The sequence below is a fragment of the Eucalyptus grandis genome, chromosome 3 (assembly GCF_016545825.1).
Source record: "Eucalyptus grandis isolate ANBG69807.140 chromosome 3, ASM1654582v1, whole genome shotgun sequence".
Taxonomy (NCBI): Eukaryota; Viridiplantae; Streptophyta; class Magnoliopsida; order Myrtales; family Myrtaceae; genus Eucalyptus; species Eucalyptus grandis.
Window position 1 is genome coordinate 7942894 of NC_052614.1, and position 20621 is coordinate 7963514.

The 20621-nt window shown below is 40.1% G+C and overlaps 2 protein-coding genes across 2 annotated transcripts; both read left to right on the forward strand.

Moving 5' to 3' along the window:
* The first annotated feature begins 1562 nt into the window (after positions 1–1562).
* On the forward strand, positions 1563–5325 carry LOC104436335 (mechanosensitive ion channel protein 10). Its single transcript, XM_010049077.3, has 6 exons — positions 1563–1789; positions 2119–3678; positions 3760–3880; positions 4058–4351; positions 4440–4642; positions 4777–5325. The coding sequence occupies exons 2-6, from the start codon at positions 2189–2191 to the stop codon at positions 5030–5032; spliced, it is 2364 nt and encodes a 787-aa protein (XP_010047379.2). The 5' UTR covers positions 1563–1789; positions 2119–2188; the 3' UTR covers positions 5033–5325.
* A 5720-nt stretch (positions 5326–11045) lies between these two features.
* On the forward strand, positions 11046–15461 carry LOC104438979 (tRNA (guanine-N(7)-)-methyltransferase-like). The gene is made up of 2 exons (XM_010052120.2): positions 11046–11209; positions 15191–15461. The coding sequence occupies exons 1-2, from the start codon at positions 11046–11048 to the stop codon at positions 15459–15461; spliced, it is 435 nt and encodes a 144-aa protein (XP_010050422.2).
* The last annotated feature ends 5160 nt before the right edge of the window (positions 15462–20621 follow it).

A 20621-nucleotide genomic window follows, 5' to 3' on the forward strand; every position in this document is an offset into this window, starting at 1 on the left:
TGCAGTTAAGAGGTTGAAAATTGAATTTGTTAGAATTTTTTTGGAGAATTTACCCTTTGGTCAATCACATAACTTTCGTGCCCATCTTGATTGAGTAAATTCGGATGAGTAATTCAAAGGCACGCTTTGCACATATCTCATTGCAAGTTCATTATGAAACATCCCCCTAAAAGAATTCATTGAGAATGTAATGCGAGACACTTGTTCATGTGTCCTCACGGGTCCATCATTTCTATAGATTTATGTGTCCTCACGGGTCCCACCATTTGCAACTATTAATTAGGATGACACAATCGGTGATTTCCTTACCTAGTATGTACTATGTACTCATATGGTACTATGCCCTGTCAAGGACGATCAATGTATCGCAAAAAGACAAGCTTATAGAAAAAATATCTTCTTTTTTTCTCCCCTTTTCGTGTTGGACTCTCTGACAAACACATGCCCCTTTTTGAGACAATCAATTCACGAGTTAAATACCGACAATGCACCAACGGCACATAATTGGATATATTTTTCTTTTGAGCCATCGTGCTTTTAAGTTTGTTATCCTAGTAAGAGTGGGCATGACTCGATAACTTTTGAATAGCAATCAATGTACTCGACTTGCTTCGTACCTTCTGAATATCCGACAATTTTCTTGGCGATGGCAAGAAAAAGACGACATGGAAGGTTTGAGGTCGTAGACATACCGAACGACCTTAAACATTAAACCCTCTTTGTACGGACATGCCGGTCAGATTGAGAAAGATGCTGTCATCGATCGAAGAACGAAGGAAGGACGGAAGGAAAGGAAAGATAGACAAGAACTCTCACTGCGTGCATCACGTTCGTGGGCACCTATAATGTAAAGAAAGGTGGTTTCTTATATTTTCTTTTTCTTTTGTTTGCTTTTTGTATACTATTTTTTTAAATAGACCATGCTAACGAAAGTCCCCTAAATATTTGATAATGAATTAATTAAAATATTTTCATACATTTCTTTTTATTAATTGTCGTCGTTTCACACAGAATCAATATCTTCGAAATTCAATTATCTAGAGATAGCACACCGATCAAGTCTAAAATATTATATATATTTATATTCATTGATTATCGTCGTTTCACACATAATCAATATCTTGAAAATTCAATTATTTGGATATAACACATTGCTCAACATTCTTTCAATATTTTTTTTATATCCTAATGGGAAAAACCCATGTCTGAAATCTCGAGGAGAACGGCAGGGAAAAGAAAAAATCAGCAAGTTCCAACAAATTTGGTTTGGTTGGGTCTTTGCGCTTACGTTTCGTCTCTAATTTTAGTTTATGGGAATTATTGAATTTTGATACATGGAAAATATGACAAATGTGCTTATCATCAGTCGAAACTGCCACGGCGGATTGAGCAAGTCGTGGGTACTATATCCTTCCCACAACAAATAAAATTAACGAGTATGAATGACTCAAAAGGTCAAGCTGCGTTGCCTCGCCAGCCTTTTCCATCACCGGTCCCTTTCGGTAGTCTTTGTTTTCTCCTTTTTTTCCTTTTCTTTATTATCATCTATTCTGGTTTTGGGAGGCCGTGCATGGATCATCATTTAAATACGCTTCTTGAGCTCTAGCACCGCCTGAAGAAAATCTTAATAAACAAACCACGAGGGTTTTGTCTCACTTCGGTTGGATCGGCTCTCGGCAGCCATTTATGCTCCTCAAGAGTCCTGTTTCGGGTCTTTAGCTTTCTTGCCCTGTTCTTGGGGAAGTGAGCTCAACGGGACGCTGACAGGCTCGCGCTAATCTTGGTCAAGGTACTCGGTTCTCTTGAATCTCTTCTTGGATTTTCAGTTCTGTCTGTACCCATTTTTTGAGCAACCCACCGTTTCGTTTCTTGATCGAGAGTCGTCGGCTCCGTGATCTCTCCCTCTTACTTTATGTGTCCTGAGTTGGTGGTGACTGATTAGAGGAGAATTTTTTCGGAAAGGGCTAAACTTTTTGTCTGGCTCGAGTACTGGAGTCAGTCCACGAGCTCAGTCTTGTTATGCATGTTGTGTTGCCCTGTTGCTGTCTGCGTGTGCGCATTTCAGTAGAAGTAGAACTGCGCTTGAATTCTCTCTTTTGCTTTACTCGTGCTTTCCAGAGTTTGAACCTCAACTGAAGCCTTGTAAGCGGTAAAGTTTTGAACTTTTGGGACGCGTCCTGAATCATGAATGGATTCTAAAGGAGAAGGTCTAAAAGGTGGCGAAATCGCCATGTCGCAGAAAAGTAATGTCAGTGGAAATGATGTAGTTGTGAACATCTCGACTGAAGGGGATGCAAAAGCTGTGACTGAGGGCGGGGGCTTAAAAGGGTCGTCTTCCAAGGAGTTGGAAACTGCCGCTCCGAAACAAACCCCGGTGGATTCTGCCTGCCAGGCATCGAGTGAATCAAGCACCGTTGTCGCAAAATCAGTGCCAATGAGCTGCCCGTCTCCCGAAATAGCTGGTCTCAGCCCTAGCCGGAATAAGCCGCCTAAAGCTCCCAATGCTAACGAATCTCTTGTTAGGAAAAGGAGTCTCAACAGGTCGATTTTCTCAAAACCGAAGTCGAGGTTTGGGGAGCAACAGTATCCTCTTGATGCCACTATGTTTGAAGAAGAGCCCAATGCATTGTTGCAAGAACAAGCAGGTGGGCACTCTCCTTTCAGAGGCTCATTTAATCAGGCATCGCCCAATAACAGATCAACGCGTTCGGCCGGGAATGTTCCTGTCACTCCGAGACCAGTTGGAGGAGGAGGTGGAGAGGAGGATGACGAAGAGATCTACAAACAAGTCACTCTTGAATTGAGCAAAGCAAAGCAAAAGAGGATAAAGACCAAGGCTTTGGTCGAATGGACCCTTTTTTTTCTCATTCTTGGGTGCTTGGTGGCTAGTTCAACGGTCGATCGATTGGAAGCATGTAAGCTATGGGGTTTAGAGATGTGGAAGTGGTGTGTACTTGTGATGGTGTTATTCTCTGGCATGTTGGTTACCAATTGGGTGATGCATTTCATAGTTTTCTTGATTGAGAAAAAATTTTTACTTCGGAAAAAGGTACTCTACTTTGTTCATGGTTTGAAGAAAAGCGTTCAAGTTTTCACTTGGTTGGCCTTTGTTCTTCTCACGTGGGTACTGTTATTCAATCGAGGCGTCAGGAGGTCGAAGATTGCCAATAAGGTTTTGGATTGCATAACCTGGACTCTTGTCTCTATTCTTATTGGTTCATTCCTTTGGTTCTTAAAGACTTTAATGCTGAAGATATTAGCATCAAGTTTCCACGTCACTGCATTCTTTGATCGAATTCAAGAGTCGATCTTCCATCACTATGTTTTGCAAACCTTATCTGGGCCGCCTCTTATAGAGGAGGCTGAGAGGGTGGGGAAAGATCCTAGTGTCCGCGAGTTTAGTTTCAGAACCATGAAGAAAGGTAAATTGGGAAAGGAGAAGAAGGTGATTGATATGGGGAAGATATATAGGATGAAGCAAGAGAAGGTTTCGGCTTGGACGATGAAGATGTTGATTGATGCAGTGACAAATTCGGGGCTATCGACCTTATCGAATACATTGGATGAAAGTGTTGATGATGGAGGAGTTGAGCAAGCGGATAAGGAGATAACGAATGAGATGGAAGCGATGGCTGCTGCCTATCACATTTTCAGGAACGTCGCTCCGCCGAGCTGCAAGTGAGAAACGAAAGGGTTCAGCAGATTAACGGATTGTTTGGTTTGTTTGGTCTTTGGGTAACCATGGTGTATTTTCTGCAGGTACTTCGAAGAAGAAGATCTTGGGAGGTTCATGATCAAGGAAGAGGTGGATCTTATCTTCCCATTGCTTGAAGGAGCAGCAACTGGAAAAATTGACATAAAATCTTTGTCAGACTGGGTGGTCAGTGTATTAACGTTTAATTCATTATAATTTTTATCTGTTGCCCTTTTACACGTAAAGAGCAGTCAACATGCATCGTCGCTCCGCACTCTGTCTTCATTCCAGTGACCTGTATTTTAATGTGAATTTTCTGAGAAATGAAGGGAGATTTTAACGTGAGATACAATTTTTTTACAGGTGAAGGTTTATCAAGGCCGCAAAGCGCTGGTACATGCTTTGACAGACACAAAAACAGCAGTAAAGCAATTGAACAAGCTCGTGACAGGAATATTGATCGTTATTACCATCATCATATGGCTTCTTTTGATGGAAATTGCTACGACCAAAGTACTAGTCCTGCTTTCGTCACAGCTTGTTGTGGCAGCTTTCATTTTCGGCAACACATGCAAGACAATATTTGAGGCTATCATCTTTGTGTTTGTTATGCATCCATTTGATGTTGGCGATCGTTGTGTTATTGATGGAGTTCAGGTAACTCTAAAGAGAAACGCCTCCACAACACTTCCACTTTTCTGTTGAGATGAGTCTGACTTACAGCAATTCCTATTTCTCATCGCAGTTGTTGGTGGAGGAGATGAATATCTTGAACACTGTCTTCTTGAAGCTCGATAATGAAAAAATCTACTATCCAAATTCAGTTTTGTCTACGAAACCCATAAGCAATTACAACAGAAGCTCAGACATGGGCGATAAGGTGGAGTTCTCAATTGATTTTATGACTCCATTGGAAAGAATTGGAGCAATGAAAGAGAAGATAAAAAGGTAAGTCGATGGAATTGCTACAGTTTTCCTCCATTTCTTATTGCAAATGTTGTGGCCCATATAGAGACTTGTTTGGTACAGGACCATATGAAAGATTATAGCAACTCTTTCTAATGACTAGCCTTCTTGATCAGGTACTTGGAGAGAAATCAGCTACACTGGCGCCCGAACCACAACTTGCTTGTGAGTGAGATCGAGAACGTGAACAAGATTAAGATGGGGCTCTACGTCAATCACACAATGAACTTCCAAGATTACGCAGAGAAGGGCAGACGGAGGACTGAACTAGTCATGGAGTTAAAAAAGATTTTCGATGACTTGAATATTAGATATAATCTCCTTCCTCAAGAGGTCCGTCTTTGCCAGATTGAGGATAAGAAACAGGCGTGAAGGGCAGGTGATGACTGCATTTGGCCGTCGAATGGATGCTCTGAAAATCTGCCAAAGTCAGTGGTTTCGTCCGCCTGCTAAATAAAGGAGATGACTAGGTCTTTTGATAAATTGGGCTCTACTTCATTGTTCTTTTCACATGGCGATGGAGCAAGGCCTACAGAAGACAGTTGCATCGCCTTGGGCATGTCAAGACAATCAAAAGACCCAATTACTGATGCACGATAATTGTGTATTGCAAAGCATACCTTAATCTTGTTCTGTCTTTTGGATGTTATGGGACGCCTTTTTTATATTGTGGCTTCGCGACTCTGTCCCAGTTGTTATTTGAAACATGGGGCTATGAATGATGTTATTTGCTCAGCCAAATACGTGTGATCATACGTATGTCTCCTGCACATGAATGTGTGCTCAAATGTGCCTTTGTGCGTGCATGTATTGGTGAGGTTCAGGCCGAAGACCAGAGGTTTGTCTGCGCGGTTGCATTAGTGCAGGTGCATGAGTATGATAGAAATTGGTGGTTATGATGTTAGGCTGCATTGTCAAATGATCATAGGCATCGTGCCGATCCAGTAGTTTGACTGCAGTGTGCGCAGCGCGTGTGCTCTCGTCTGTGCAGAGTCCAATCAATCTCATTTATGCAATATCAATCGGGATAAGCTCGTTTCAAACAGGCAGGGGAAGAGGATGGAGAGAACCCAGGATTACCTCTGATACTGCCTTCAGATAGCCAAAGACAGTGGCTTTCTTCAGCTATAGTTGTGTACCCACAAGCGCGATTATGACGAACACAGCAACAATGACAACAACAGTAATGCTAGTGATAACAATAACATTAGTAATAATAATAAAAACCAACGAGAAGAGGTCCTTCCCTCTTCTCAACTCTACGATGACAATGTCAGTCCTGCGTTTCGCTGGAACATTGGTGCAATCTTACTCTGATATTTCAATCGTGGTTGATCAAGCCACGATCAATGGTTGGTACAGCAAGCCACTTGAGGTGAGCTCTCTCATTGAATTAGAATCGCAAGTTTAGTGAACATTGTTTTGGTCACAAGCATACGGGGCAGACAAAATAGTGGATTTGCTAATCGATTTGAATCAATATTCGCGGTGAGAAAGATCCCTAATCATGTAGCTGAATTCGGATGTTATATTGAACTGTCGTTATAACCTCCGCCGCAGATCGAGCTACGAGAGAAAATAGCCCGAGGGACCACCGTGGAGATATACAGGGCCTTGTGGCGGGGCCTCGACATGACTGTCAAGGGCATCTTCCCAAAATTCTTCCACACGAACCAGAGCGGCACCACGTTCTTTACGCAGGAGCTCGAGGCCCTGCCGCAGCCGCGGCACCGTTTCGTGCTGCAGCTGATGGGCGCATGCATCGACCCGCCCGAGTGCACGTGGATAGTGACCCGAGTTCCTGGGCTCAACGCTGAAGGAATGGCTCCACGGGCCTGGGAACCACAAGATGGGTGAGAGGGCGAAGCCGATGCCTCCGTTCGGGAAGCGGTTGAGCCTGACGTTGGAGATAGCCCACGAGCAGAAGCCCAGGGTGATCCACAGAGAGTTGAAGCCTAGCAACACCTTCTTGGATGATGCGATGAATGTTGGGATATGATTCAAACTTCCCGTCGATAATAACACTATCCTTTTCCTCAATTACTCACAATTTTAGAGTAATTGAGCTGACGCTTACAGAAAATGTTTAGATTTCAGAGAGGGATCAATGCAAATTGCAGTTCTCCGAGCGTGGTAGTCATATGAAAAATTGCGTAGTGGAACGTTTTTAAGCTATGTGCAAGATGGATGGATAGTTTGTTACTTTACGTACTTCCTAGCTTTGTTAACATTACAATTTAGACATCATTAGTATGCTTAGCAAAGAAAAGAGGAGGTGATTTTGAGTAGACACGAGTTTCTTTTAAAGAAATTAATTATTCCGATTTTGAGCATTCACGCCTGTTGAAAATTATCATTGATGTGCTAGTGTTAGGGATGTCAACAACCGAACTGAAAATGTTTGGTCTTTTCAGTTCGATTCTTGTTCAGTTTTTAAGTAATAGGTAAAGGACCTTGGGTAGTTTGCCGGTTCAATTCCGTTCGATTTGGGTTTCATTTTTCGTATTTCTTTCAAAGCTGAAGATCAAAACATGAAGGGATTTGCGTCTCAACCATCAAATATATTCTGAATTCAAGTCGTTCCATTCATGAAAATTCAGTACGCTCGATTGGGAAAGAGCTGCAGGCATCGAAGCTCATGGTCACGGGCTTTATGCTGTGCTCTGTAATTTAACCGTATTCCTATCTTTTTAACTCTACTCCTATCTGACAAAATTGCTGATACGTACGTTCTGTTTTCATTTGACATGAAATGCTCAATGAAAAAACCTTATGTTCATTCACGAGATATTCACGTGATATGTTTCAATCTTTAGTTCATATTTTGTTTTATCGATAGTTCCAAAAAAAAAAAAGAAAAAAAAAAGAAAGGGTTTGCATTAAACCAGCGATCTCATCTTTTTGGCAGGATTTTGGGCATGTCTAGTCAAGTGGAAAAATATTGTTAATGAGACAATTACCTTTATAATATATGATAGCAGGCCACATAAATGATGAACTCACGATTGCTTTACTAAACTTTACCTTGCGAGAAGAGCAAAAAGGAGAAGAAGAGGAAAATCGAAAATCTGAACCTAATTGGGTCATATTTGGTTCGGTTCAATTTTTTTGGAAACCTGAACCGAACTGTTGACATTCATAACAAGTTTGTACGATCAATTATAGGAAAATCACCATAAGTCTTATTGAAGAAATTTAATATAGCATAAAAATATTTCAGTCTTTGTAATTAAGACCTTAAAGTCTATGAAACAAGTGCAATCAAGGTCTTCCTTACAAAAGTTTCCTGATTTTTCCTAGGGCATCTTATTTGGGTGCCATTTGAACTATTTTCCAACGTGGTGCTAGTATTCGCCATAAGGACTTAATTGACTTCTTTTTCGAAAGGTTGAAGAATTAATCTTAACCATTTAAAAGGCTTAAATAGCACTTGGAAAGCAAACATACTACTACATTCGATGCACTTTTTCTGTCGATTATCTGTCCTCCAATTCCTTTTTCTCACTGATGAAGAGATTTGGCTACCTAAAGATCCACAGAATAAGCTACAAGTCATGGACCGGTAAGCAGTAATGTTCAGATCTTTGAACTGTGCAAGAGGAGTTTGCATGTAATTGGTGGAAAATCAAGCAGATTGCATCCATTTTTCTGATTTTTTTTTTTTTTTTTTGAAATTAACGTTCTATATAACTACGCCAACCATGAAGATTCATACTTTCGTGAGAAAATGATATGCTCATGTAGAAGTATTCTGCTATTCATTATTAATTTTTCCTTAAAATTGCTTTCGTTTTTTCACTCTTAGCAATATGTTTTTTTATTTGGTCGGATACTCTTAACAATATTGAAGATAAGCGAAGTGTCAATACCAAATAGAAGAAGGCATGATATCAAGAAGGCTCTACTCAAATAAAGTGAAGTCATACTCACCATGCAAACTAAAGATCATGTTAGGCTGCATTATCAAATGATCATAGGCATTGTGCCGATCCAGTAGTTTGGTTGCAGTGTGCGCAAGGCACAATGACTCTTTGTAAATTTGTGAAGGTCCAAGCTCTCATCTATGCGAAATATTCAGCCAATCGGGATAAGCTCGTTTCAAATACGTTGAGTATCCCGCCCAAGCTCAATAAGGGGAAAGAAAAACATTGAATATGCCATGGAAGCTCCCTAAAATCCAGAAAGGTACTAACCTCAATAGTAATGACAACAAGGATCCGTATGACAGAGGTATGCAAAGAACAGAATCGTGTTTCTTTTTCTCGGTGTAATTTAGAAGTTCCAAGGTTTCGAACAATCTTCTTCTCCTTTTAAAATCCAAGTTTGCTAGCGCAAGCCTCGACAGTGGATCGCATAATCCTTTTGCTCAATATGTAAGCGAACTATCATTTTGAAATTGTGACACCGGCAAGGACAAATGCTACTTTCGGGAGGACTCTTCATTATTTTAGAGAACTGAAACATCTTCCTGCCAAATGATGTAAAGCAATAATCTCCACCAAAATTTGATATATTTATAATGAGGATGACATTAGCCTATTTATAGGCTTTAGGAGATCACGATTGAAGGTGCACATCGATCAAGGATGTGCATTATCAAATGAAATATATAAGAGATGTTCATAATCAAGTATATCTCCTTATATCGCTAACAGAAATGTTGCCCGCCATTTGGCTAAGCGAAAAAATGTTCAAAAAAGTGTTAAACCTATTGTACAACAAGAACTTTAGTTTTGAACTTTCTAATTATGCCAATTTAGTCCTAAACTTTTTGACGATTTGTCAATACCGGTATTCCAGTCAATTTTGGCTAGAGATTGATTACGTAGACGTCGGGCATTTTGGGTGCATTTAGTTCAGCATTCCCAAGGGACTTTTGGCCTCCGAAGTCCCTTGAGAAAATGTTGGATCTTTTGGCAATTATTTTGAAAAAAAATTTAAGTGAAAGCTAGCATTAAGAAGGCTGGAAGCCCAAAATTAGTAGGGATTAGTATTGAGTCTTCAACATTTGGCCAAATGCAAAACTTATTTTTCTTCCAAAACTATCCTCACCAATTTTTCAAATTTCCAAATTTATCCCTCATTGTTTTTTTATTTTTATTTTTATTTATTTATTATTAAAGAAAGCTTCATCGCCTCGGGCATGTCAAGACAATCAAAAGACCCAATTACTGATGCACGATAATTGTGTATTGCAAAGCATACCTTAATCTTGTTTTGTCTTTTGGATGTTATGCGACGCCTTTTTTATATTGTGGCTTGGCGACTCTGTCCCAGTTGTTTTTTTAAAATGGGGCTATGAATGATGTTAGTGAATGTAATCTACCTTACCTTGAGTATGAGTTATTTGCTCAGCCAAATACGTGTGATCATACGTCTTTCTCCTGCACATGAATGTGTGCTCAAATGTGCCTTTGTGCGGGCATGTATTGGTGAGGTTCCGGCTGAAGACCAGAGGTTTGTCCGCGCGGTTGCATTAGTGCAGGTGCATGAGTATGATAGAAATTGGTGGTTATGATGTTAGGCTGCATTGTCAAATGATCATAGGCATTGTGCCGATCCAGTAGTTTGACTGCAGTGTGCGCAGCGCGTGATGACTCTTTAAATCTGTGAATTTCCAAGCTCTCATCTGTGCAGTATCCAATAATCTCATTTATGCAATATCAATCGGGATAAGATCGTTTCAAACAGCTAGGGGAAGAGAATGGAGAGAGCCAAGGATTACGTCTGATACTGCCTTTAGATAGCCAAAGACAGTGGCTTATCTTCAGCTATAGTTGTGTACCCACAAGCGCGATTATGACGAACACAGCAACAATGACAACAACAGTAATGCTAGTGATAACAATAACATTGGTAATAATAATAAAAACCAACGAGAAGAGGTCGTTCTCTCTCCTCAACTCTACGATGGCAATGTCAGTCCTCCGTTCGCTGGAACATTGATGCAACCTTACTCTGATATTTCAATCGTGGTTGATCAGGCCAGGATCAATGATATATTGAGCCACATGAGGTGAGTTCTCTCATTGAACTATGGTCAATCATAAGTTTAGTGGACATGATTTTGGTTACAGAGTGAACTTGCCAATCGAATTAAATCGAATTGAATCGAATCGATATGATTTGTGTGTAATTCGGACGTTATATTGATATATTGTTGTAACCTCGGCCCTAGATCAAGCTGCGAGAGAAAATAGACCGAGGGACCACCGCGGAGATATATAGGGCTGCGTGGCGGGGCTCCGACGTGGCGGTCAAGTGCATCTTGCCCGACTTCTTCCGCACGAACCAAAGCGGTGTTGCCTTCCCCACGTAGGAGGTCGAGACCCTGTCACTGCACCGGCACTGGCACCGGTTCGTGCTGCAGCTGATGGGCGCGTGGATGGTGATCAAGCTCCTGGGATTCACGCTGAAAGAATGGCTCCACGGGCCGGGGAACCAGAGGATGGGTGAGATGGCGAAGCCCTCCGTTCGGGGGGTGGTTGAGCCTGGCTTTGGAGATAGCCCAAGCAACATCTTCTTGGACGGTGCGACGAATGTTGGGATGTAATTTAAACTCCCCATCGACAATTGCATTGTCCTTTCCCTCAATTACTCACAATTTGAGAGTAACTAAGCTGATGGTTACTGAAAATGTTTAGATTTTAGAGAGGGATTAATGCAAATTGCGATTCTCCGAGTGTGTTTGGCATATGAAAAATTGCTTGGTGGAGCGTTTTTGAGTTATATGTAAGATGGATGGTACTTTATTGTTTACGCATCTCCTAGGATTGTCAACATTGCAATTTGGACATCATTAGTATGCTTAGCAAAGAAAAAAGGAGGTGCTTTTGAGTAGACACGAGTTTTTTTTCAACGAAATTAATTGATATGATTTTAAGCATTCGCTCTCATTGAAAATTATCAATGACATGCTAGTAGTAAGGGATGTCAAAATCGAACCAAAAGTTTTAATTTTTTGATTTGGGTCTTATTCGATTTTTGACACCTCTATCATTGGGTAGACCTTCATTTTTGCTACTGCTTACATTATTTTCATTTTAGACATGAAAAGCTCAATGAAGAAACCTTATGTTAATTCACGAGATATGTTTCATCCTTAGTTCGTAAAACAATACTTTGTTTTACTGAAAGTTTCCCAATATATATATACTAAACCAGCAATTGCATGCTTTTGGCAGCACTTTGGGCATGTCTTGTCAAGTTGAAAAACATTGTGAATGAGACAATTACTTTTATAATATATGATAGTTGGCCACAGAATGATAGAAATGATGAACCCACGATTGCTTTACTAAACTTTACCTTGCGAGACAGGAAAAAAGAAGGAGAGGGAAACTGAAAATCCAAACCGAATCAGGTCATATTGGATTGGGTTCGATTTTCTTGAAAATCCCAAACTGAGCCGTTGACATTCATAGCTAGTGTTTACAATCAATTATATGAAAATCGCCATAAGTCTTATTGGAGAAATTCCATATAGCACAATTTTTTTTTCGATGCTTGTAATTAAGACCTTGAAGTTTTTGAAACAAGTGCAATTAAGTTCTTCCTTACTAAAGTTTCCTGATTTTTCCTATGGCATCTTACTTGGGTACCATTTGGACTATTTCCCGCGTGGTGCTAGTGTTCGCCATAGGGACTTAATTGACTTCTTTTTCAGAAGGTCCCATTTGAAAGGCTTAAATTGCACTATGAAAGCAAACAAACTACTACATTTGATGCACTTTTCCCGTCGATTATCTGTCCTCCAATTCCATTTTCTCACCGATGAAGAGATCATTGACCTGTGCAATTGGGTCCGGCTCTAGGGGAGTTTGCATGTAATTGGTGGAAAATCAAACAGGTTGCATTAATTTTCTGAATTAAAAAAATTAACGTTTTAAATAACTACGCCAACCATGATGATTCATACTTTCGTGAGAAAATGATATGCTAATGTAGAAGCATTCCACTATTCATTATTAATTTTATCTTAAATTTGCTTTCATTTTTTTTAACTCTTAGCAATACTTTTTCTTTGGTCGGATACTCTTAACAATATTGAAGATAAGCAAAGTGTCAATATTAAATTCAAGAAGGCATGATATCGAGAAGGCTCTACATAAATAAAGTGAAGTTATACTCACCATGCAAACTAAAGAGGCAATGGATCATGGGCAGGCCGAGGTGACATTAGGCTTCACCTCTCGACCTCTCCTTTTCGAGTCCCCTTAATGCACAGCACCAAATGTGATGCCGTTTTGCTGCTAGTCAAGACGTCGTCCACCATCTGGCCGAGGAAAAATTATTCAAAAAAGCCCGAAATTTATTGTACACGACCAATTCAATTCTAAAATTTTCAATTATGTTTATTTAATTCTAAACATTTTAACGATCTACCAATAATCATTTTGATCAATTTTGGCTAGATAATTGACGATGTGGATGTCGGTTGTCTTATGTGGCATGGTCGACATTAACATAAATAATTTTCACAATTTTTTTAAATTTTTCTTGGGTTGGTCCTTAATAGTATGAAAAATAGAAAAATAAAGAAAATTAAGAAAAATAAATGAATAAATGTCAAGTCGGTGTAAGGCTATGCTATGTAGAACAATTGGCATTCACATTAATAATTTCTAGCCAAATTAGCTAGAAGGACTATATTGGCAAATTGTCGAAAGGTTTAAAATTAATTTGATGCAATTAAAAGATTCAAAATTAAATTAGTTGCTGTCCAATAAGTTTATGATTTTATGGACAATTTTCCCTCGAGCCAACCACATAACATTTGTGTCCATATCAATAGAGTAAACTCAATCAAGTAATTATCGAGTACACTTCATATATCTCTCGTTGCAAGTTCACACTGAAACGTTCTCCCAAAAGAAGTCATCGAGAATGTTATGCAAGATAGTCGTTCGTCATTTCATTGATCACAAATCCTCACAAGTCTCGCCATATTCACCTATTAATTAGATTGACAAGATACACAATCCTCTTCTGAGAATTGATGAGACAACTCCCAACTGTTTTAAAAGCTTAACTGTTAGATTAATGTGTGGTTTAATATTTTATTATTTTATCAACCTTCATGCTTAGTCTGGTATTTTTGTCTAGTATTAAGCGTGGATATATTTAATTGATGAGATAATTGGACCTGAAAAGATTTGAACTCAAGATCTCCAATTCCGATACTATGTGAGATTTTGTGGGATCACTACAAACTGTTCTAAAATGTCAAGCTGTTAGATATATGTGTGATTTAATATTTAATTATTCTATTACATCTTATCTAAAACTTATTCGAAATGACTATCATCAAAGCTTATAAAAGATCTCTTTTTCCTGGTCGGGTTCTCTAATGATCACATGCTCCTTTATGAGATGTGGATAGGACTAGTCGAAAGAATTACCTGTGATTGTGACCCCACAAAATTTGCTAAGAAGCAAGACATTCACCTAAGGGGGTGCTTAGTTGACGATACAATTTGCTCAATTTCTAAATTGAGATTGAATAACAGTTCTGATTAATTAAATAGCCATTTACGAGTTAAATGAAGGTAATATACGAAATGTGAGTAATCAAGTATATTTATCTTGCAAGTCATCGATCAATTTCAAGCCCGCTCTAGTGGAACTAAGCATGATTTTATGAATTTACAAATGACGATCGAATCACTCAACTTAGTTTATCCTTACTGAATATCCAACAGTTTCAAGGTCAGACTTAGAAAGTTGTTCTCATTGGCCAAAGAAGGAAGGAAAGTCTCATAGAGTACATTATGTTCATAGGAGAAAATATTCAGTGGTTAGCAACTACCATGTCATCGATTGACCTGGCGTGTATGCTCCACTGAAAAAGCGACATATGTCCGGTGACCTGGAATATGTAGGAATTGAAAAATTAAAACCGAAAGGGCTCGGACGCTCTTTTCTCTCTCCTCTGGCAAGCCACTGATACAAGGAATGATAAATGCATTGTCCCCGCTCAAAACCCTCTCTCTCATCTTTTCAATTTTTCAAGCTATGGCTTCATCACTAGCTCTCTCTCTCTCTCTCTCTCTCTCTCTCTCTCTCTCTCTCTCTCTCTCTCTCTCTCTCTCCTCTGTTCAAAGAAAATGTTTATTGACAAGAAGACGACATTTTTCTTCGTCCATCTTCTCCAGAAAATCAAACGTTGTAGCAATTTCCGTTAACGCAAATCAAGCAACAGGCATAGCCTCGGATGACCAGCACCTGGAGAGTGGGAGATTATTCGCAGTCTCCAAAAAGAATTTGGTTGGAAGCATTAGGTTGCTGACTTGAGCTGTCAAAGCCGGAATGAAAAAATGGTAATGAACTTGTGAAAAGTTTTGTTCTGAAAGAGATTTTGGGAATGGGAAGGCTCGATTCTCCAAATATTTTCTTTTGAAGTGAAGCTAAGATGCCAAGAAGGTGACTACAAAGAATTTTCCTAAGAAACGGTGCTAGACAAGGCCAACTGACAAAGATGTTCTTCCTATTTCCAGATCCTCATTTTAAAGAGAAAAATCACTGTCGTAGGGTGATTAGCCCTCACTTGCTAGGCGAGTATGCATATACTCTGGCTATTGGGGGCATAAATTACACCATTACAAATGTTGAAGAATTGGGTAAATGGATGAAGGACTGTTTGGAAAACCATCCCATGTTTGAAGCACTGACGGATGAAGAACTCGTGAACGATCCGGTGGTGAAGCTATTGACCAGCGTGACCGAGGAAGGCCAAAATGTTGCCAGGAATGGTGGGCAGACATTTCAAGCAATATGCAGATGCATTGCCCCATCTCTATGATAGAAATCAACGAATGGCTCCATGTGTTTTGGGACCACTTAGGTGAACTTTCATGCATTTTTTGGGATCCTTTGAAAGGTAGAGATATTTTTTATGATGCAAAAGAGAAATTGCATACCTGCTTCTTCATTACTTATCATGCCTTCCTTTTTTTGGTCTCTCGCCATTCTTTACTTTATTTTTTTGGCCAACTATATATACACATTATTATTGCATTTAAGCTTTGCCACATTGAGAATTCCATCAAGCGGAAATTTTTTAGCAGCAACAGAGCTCTAGTATCAAGACTTGGTAGGGACAGCCTAATTAGCCAATCTAATTGGATCTACAAATGTACATTAATAACAAAATGCCACCAGCGATCGTAAAATGTTGTTCTTTTCAACGTGCTCCGAGACGTTCAATTATTCATGCTCTTAGAGCATCAATGATTAGAGTTTGCTATTGTAATGTCAAAAGGCCAATCATATATGGTCTAAGATAGAGGTGACGAAGAAGGAACTGTTCTCGATTTGTGCGCAAAGTTCAATCCTTCTTTGCTGGTTCATGCCGTGACGTGCAATCTCACATCTGACTTTTCTCCATTATTGTTCATCAGAGAAGCACAAACGCACCCAACTTCATTGGCAAAGAGTGTTTATTCAACCATACTTAGTACTCAAATATACGGCGACAAACTATGCTTCCACTAGAAACCCACACTAGGTAACAAATGGTGGTAGTCAGAGACTCGTTGGGCTTCGAGCGTCTTCTCGTACTATCGATGGACTTGAAGAGCTCCGAGAAGTTGCGCTTCCCAAACCCTCCGCACCCGCCCTTCTGATACTATTTCCTGTGATCGTCCGTAAGCATGCACCCCGCTCTTTGTATGATCTCTATGAATATGGTGGGCCTACACAGTCAGGCAGCAAGAGAAGCCAAATGAACAACATCAGAGAGGAGGACCAGCAGCGTGCACCCCATTCTTTTTGGAGACCGCAAATAATCTCCCAAAATTTCTTTCAGAACAAAAATTTTCACAAGTTCATTACCGTTTTTTCATTCCGGCTTTGACAGCTCAAGTTAGCAACTTAAAGCTTCCAACCAAATTCTTTTTAGAGACTGCGAATAATCTCCAACTCTTCGGGCGCTGGTCATCTGAGGTTACGCCTGTTGCTTGATTTGCATTAATGGAAATCGCTACAACGTTCGATTTTCTGGAGAAGATGGATGCGTCTTCTTGTTGATCAGTGAGAAACCAAGAAACATTTTCTCTGAAAAGAGGAGAGAGAGAGAGAGATGGTGGCGAAGCCATAGCTTGGAAAATTGAAAAGATGAGAGAGAGAGGGAAAGAGGAATGGGGGGAGATAAAGTGCTAGGGTATACAACCCTTGAAAAATTGAAAAGATGAGAGAAAGGGTTTTGAGCGGGGACAATGCGGGTGCATTTGTTTGTGTTTGTTCAAAAATTGTTCATGGGAACGTAAATAGAAAAATTATTTATGTTCCGAGAAACAATTTTTGACTAGAAAAACGTGTTTGGTAAACTTGTTCCGAGAATAAAAAATAACCGAAACGCGTTTGGTAAACTTGTTCCAAGAATAAAAAAAATAACCGAAACGCGTTTGGTAAATTTGTGTTCTTTTTTTGTTTCTTTTAATTTTTTTTAATATTTTTCCTTTTTTTTCTTTTTTTGGCCGGTCGCCAGCCTCGGCCATGGCCGGTGACCGGCTGATGAGGGCCGGTGGCCTCGCCCAGCCACAGCGAGGCTCGCTGGCCCTCGGCGAGGCCAAGCCTCGCCGTGGTTGGACGTGGCTCGGCCTTGCTTGGCTAGGCGAGCTCGGGCTCGCCCATATCTAGCGAGGTCGAGCTCGCCCAGCCACCGATTGCCTGGCGGTGGCTCGGCGAGGCTCCTCGCCAGAGGCTAGCGACGCTCTGGCGAGGTTGCCGGCCCTCGACGACCGGTTGCCAGTCATGGCCAAGGCCGGCGACCGGCCAAAGAAAAAAGAAGAAGAAAAGAAAAAGAAAAGAAAGAAGAGAGAGAAAATTTGTTTCTCCAAATTGTTCTACAAATAAGAAACAAGTTTTTTTTGTTTCTTATTTATGTTCTAAATTTGTTCACGAAAACAAAAAAATAGATTTGGAATAAAAACACAAACAAACGCGTTTCTATTCTTTTTTTGTTTCCCGGAACAAAAAAAAACAAGAATTTTGTTCATGAATAAAAAAAATAAGAACACAAACAAACACTACATGCATTTATTATTCCTTGTGTTAGTGGCTCGCTAGAGGAGAGAGAAAAGAGCGTCCGAGTCCTTTCAATTTTAATTTTTCAATTCCTACATATTCCAGGTCACCGAACAGACATCGTTTTTTTTAGTGGAGCATATATGTCAAGTCAGTCATCAACCGATAACGTGGTAGTTGCTAACCACCGAATATTTTCTCCATTCATGGGCACCTTTAGGGTGAACATGATTTTATCGCAGAATCTGGAACCACTTGTAGGTTTCAAGGTATGCATGATAGATTTTAGGTTAAAAAAAAAATTAGAGAACCTGTTTCAATGGCTAGGTTTCAGGTTCTAAGCAAGTGGAACTTAGAACCTGAAATAGGTTTTTGCGTTTTTTTTTTTTTTTTGGTCTATATCTTTATGATTCTACGATATTCCATAGCATCCGATGATGAGTATATAATTTGAGACTACTAGTCCGAGTTTCCATTTTATGACTAAGACCTCTACTTTGCTAATGTTTCATTTTCTTCGTACGTCTAAATATAGGTTGTGGTTATTAAAGGTAATGATTTGTTACAATCATTCAATTAATAACACATGTGGAACTTTGGTAAAACCTTGAATTGACCCGTTCCAAGTTCTAGGGTATGCGGATAGGTTCTGGATTCCAAGTTCAAAAAAAAAAAAAAAACTTGTTCCAACTAATATGTTCCAGATTCTAAATGGAATATTTGTGGAACCTGAAATCACTCACCCTTAAGCACCTTACATAAAAAAAGGAAGTTTCTTGGAGTTCTTTTTTTTTTTTTTTTAGGTTATATATTGTTCTTTAAATAGACCTTGTTAACAAAAGTGCCATAAAACCACTGGGATTCGCCCCAAGTGCCACCCTTCCAACATGGAAGGGAGAGGTGAGGGGTTCAAATCCCTACATTCTCAAGAGGGGTGGGATGGGAACGCGTAAGTTTCAAGAGTGGGTTTCGACTCCCACGCCCTACAAAAGGCATGGCAAAAGTCTGAGAGTGAGTGTAGAGTAGGAATAAAGTAGGACTGATAAAAAAAAAAAAAAAAAAAAAGTGCCATAAATATTAGATAATGATTCATTATTATTATTATTTTAATACGTTCATTGACATCGTGCCACACGAAATCAATATCGTGGAAATTCAATTATTCAAATATAGGATGCTGACCGAAATTCTTTCGATATTATATCTTGGCGGAAACACTCGTGTTTGAAAATCTCGAGAAGAATGACAAGGAAAGGAATAATTAACAAGTTAAGCTACCCATCTCATCGTTCGGGTTCCGACGAGACGCGGCTTTATTGGGCCTTTGTGCTTATGTTTTGTTTCTAATTTCAATTATAGGAATTATTAAAATTTAATACACGAAAATATGACAAATGTGATTCTCAGTCGAAACTGCTAAGCAAGTAGTGGATACCTTTAAATTAGTTAAAATTAGAATAGAATCTTAATCAACAATGTTGGAGATATGCGAGGATCGGACCAAAGATTATGATCAATCAATCCAAAATTACAGGAGATTATAATTGATTAATTATGTCAATCTGTGATTGGATTTTGATTTGATGTATCTTCCTTTTATTTTCCTTAATTATACATTCATTGTATCATAAATAAGAGCTTATACGATGTAAACAAACACAACTCAATATACAGAAGTTACAAGTCATTCTCTCATATCTTGACCTATTCTTCAAACTCTGACATGGTATCAGAGCCGTTTTCTTCAACCTAGCTTCCGCAAAATTCACAAATTGCCTCTGCTTCCTTCAGTTTTTGCTATTGCAAAGCAAATCAGCGCAAAGTAGGAATTCATCTCTATACATATCATGGCTAAGAATACCGAAGGAAATACTTCAATAGAGGAGACCCTGAATTCACCTCAAAATCTGGGTGAGGTTGATCCAGCTGAAGATGAACGTTCCACAACTCAAATCACTTCTGATCCGGCCCTTGCGCCAAGAAATGTTTCTGACCCAGTATAATGGCCACCAGTCTAGTAGTTCCCGTTTCAGGGCCGTGGGCAGCTGGGCCAACTCAGCCATGGGCTTCATATGACACACTTGGAGAAGGATTCTCAAATCTTGGAGCCCAGCCCACTGAAGGAGGACAGACTTCCTTCAACGCCGAAATGGGCTAGGCGGGTCCAAGTCCACATCGCAAGGTTAAGGGACAAACCCCTACCCGACCATGGGGCATGGCGTTCGTTTGTCGTCTCGACGAGCGGTGGCCGGCCGGAGCCTAGTAACCCACTTTACAAGTCGTCGTGCGATGGCCCGAATTGCGATTCATCTCCTTGTAACTCATTGGACCCAAAAATTATAGTACTTGGGCTCAAGATCTCCGGCCGGCATTGGTCATGAAAGACCAAGACGGTTCCTCAACAAAACCATGCCTTTTCCATCCGATGAGCGCTCATAGTGGCATTGGCATAGATGTAACTAGCTCTTGCAGACGTGGATCGGCAATTGCTTGGCTCTCAAGGTAGTTGTCGGACTTCCACGGACTGAAGATTCGAACACGATATGAAACAATATCCACAAGATGTACAGAAAACTCAACCGGGCCAAAATCTTCTCCCTCACCCAAGCCATGTTAGAACTGAAATAGGAAAATCAACCCGTCACAACATGTTTCAATTGACTCTCGACTTTGTGGAACAAGCTCGAGGCGGCTAAAGAGCAGTTCGAGGGGAGGGGTCGGAGCTAACGCTTCAACAACATCGAGAGTGATACGAGAGAGGAGAAGGCAACCCGTTTTTGTACTAATCTTGAATGAAAACTACTCACATTTTAGGTCCCAAATCCTTGCGATGGAGCCGGCGTCGCCGCTCTGGCGGATATTTCAATTGGCGGTCCAAGAGGAGAATCAAAGGATACCTGCGTTTGAACACGCACGAACTGGAGAGGGAATCACC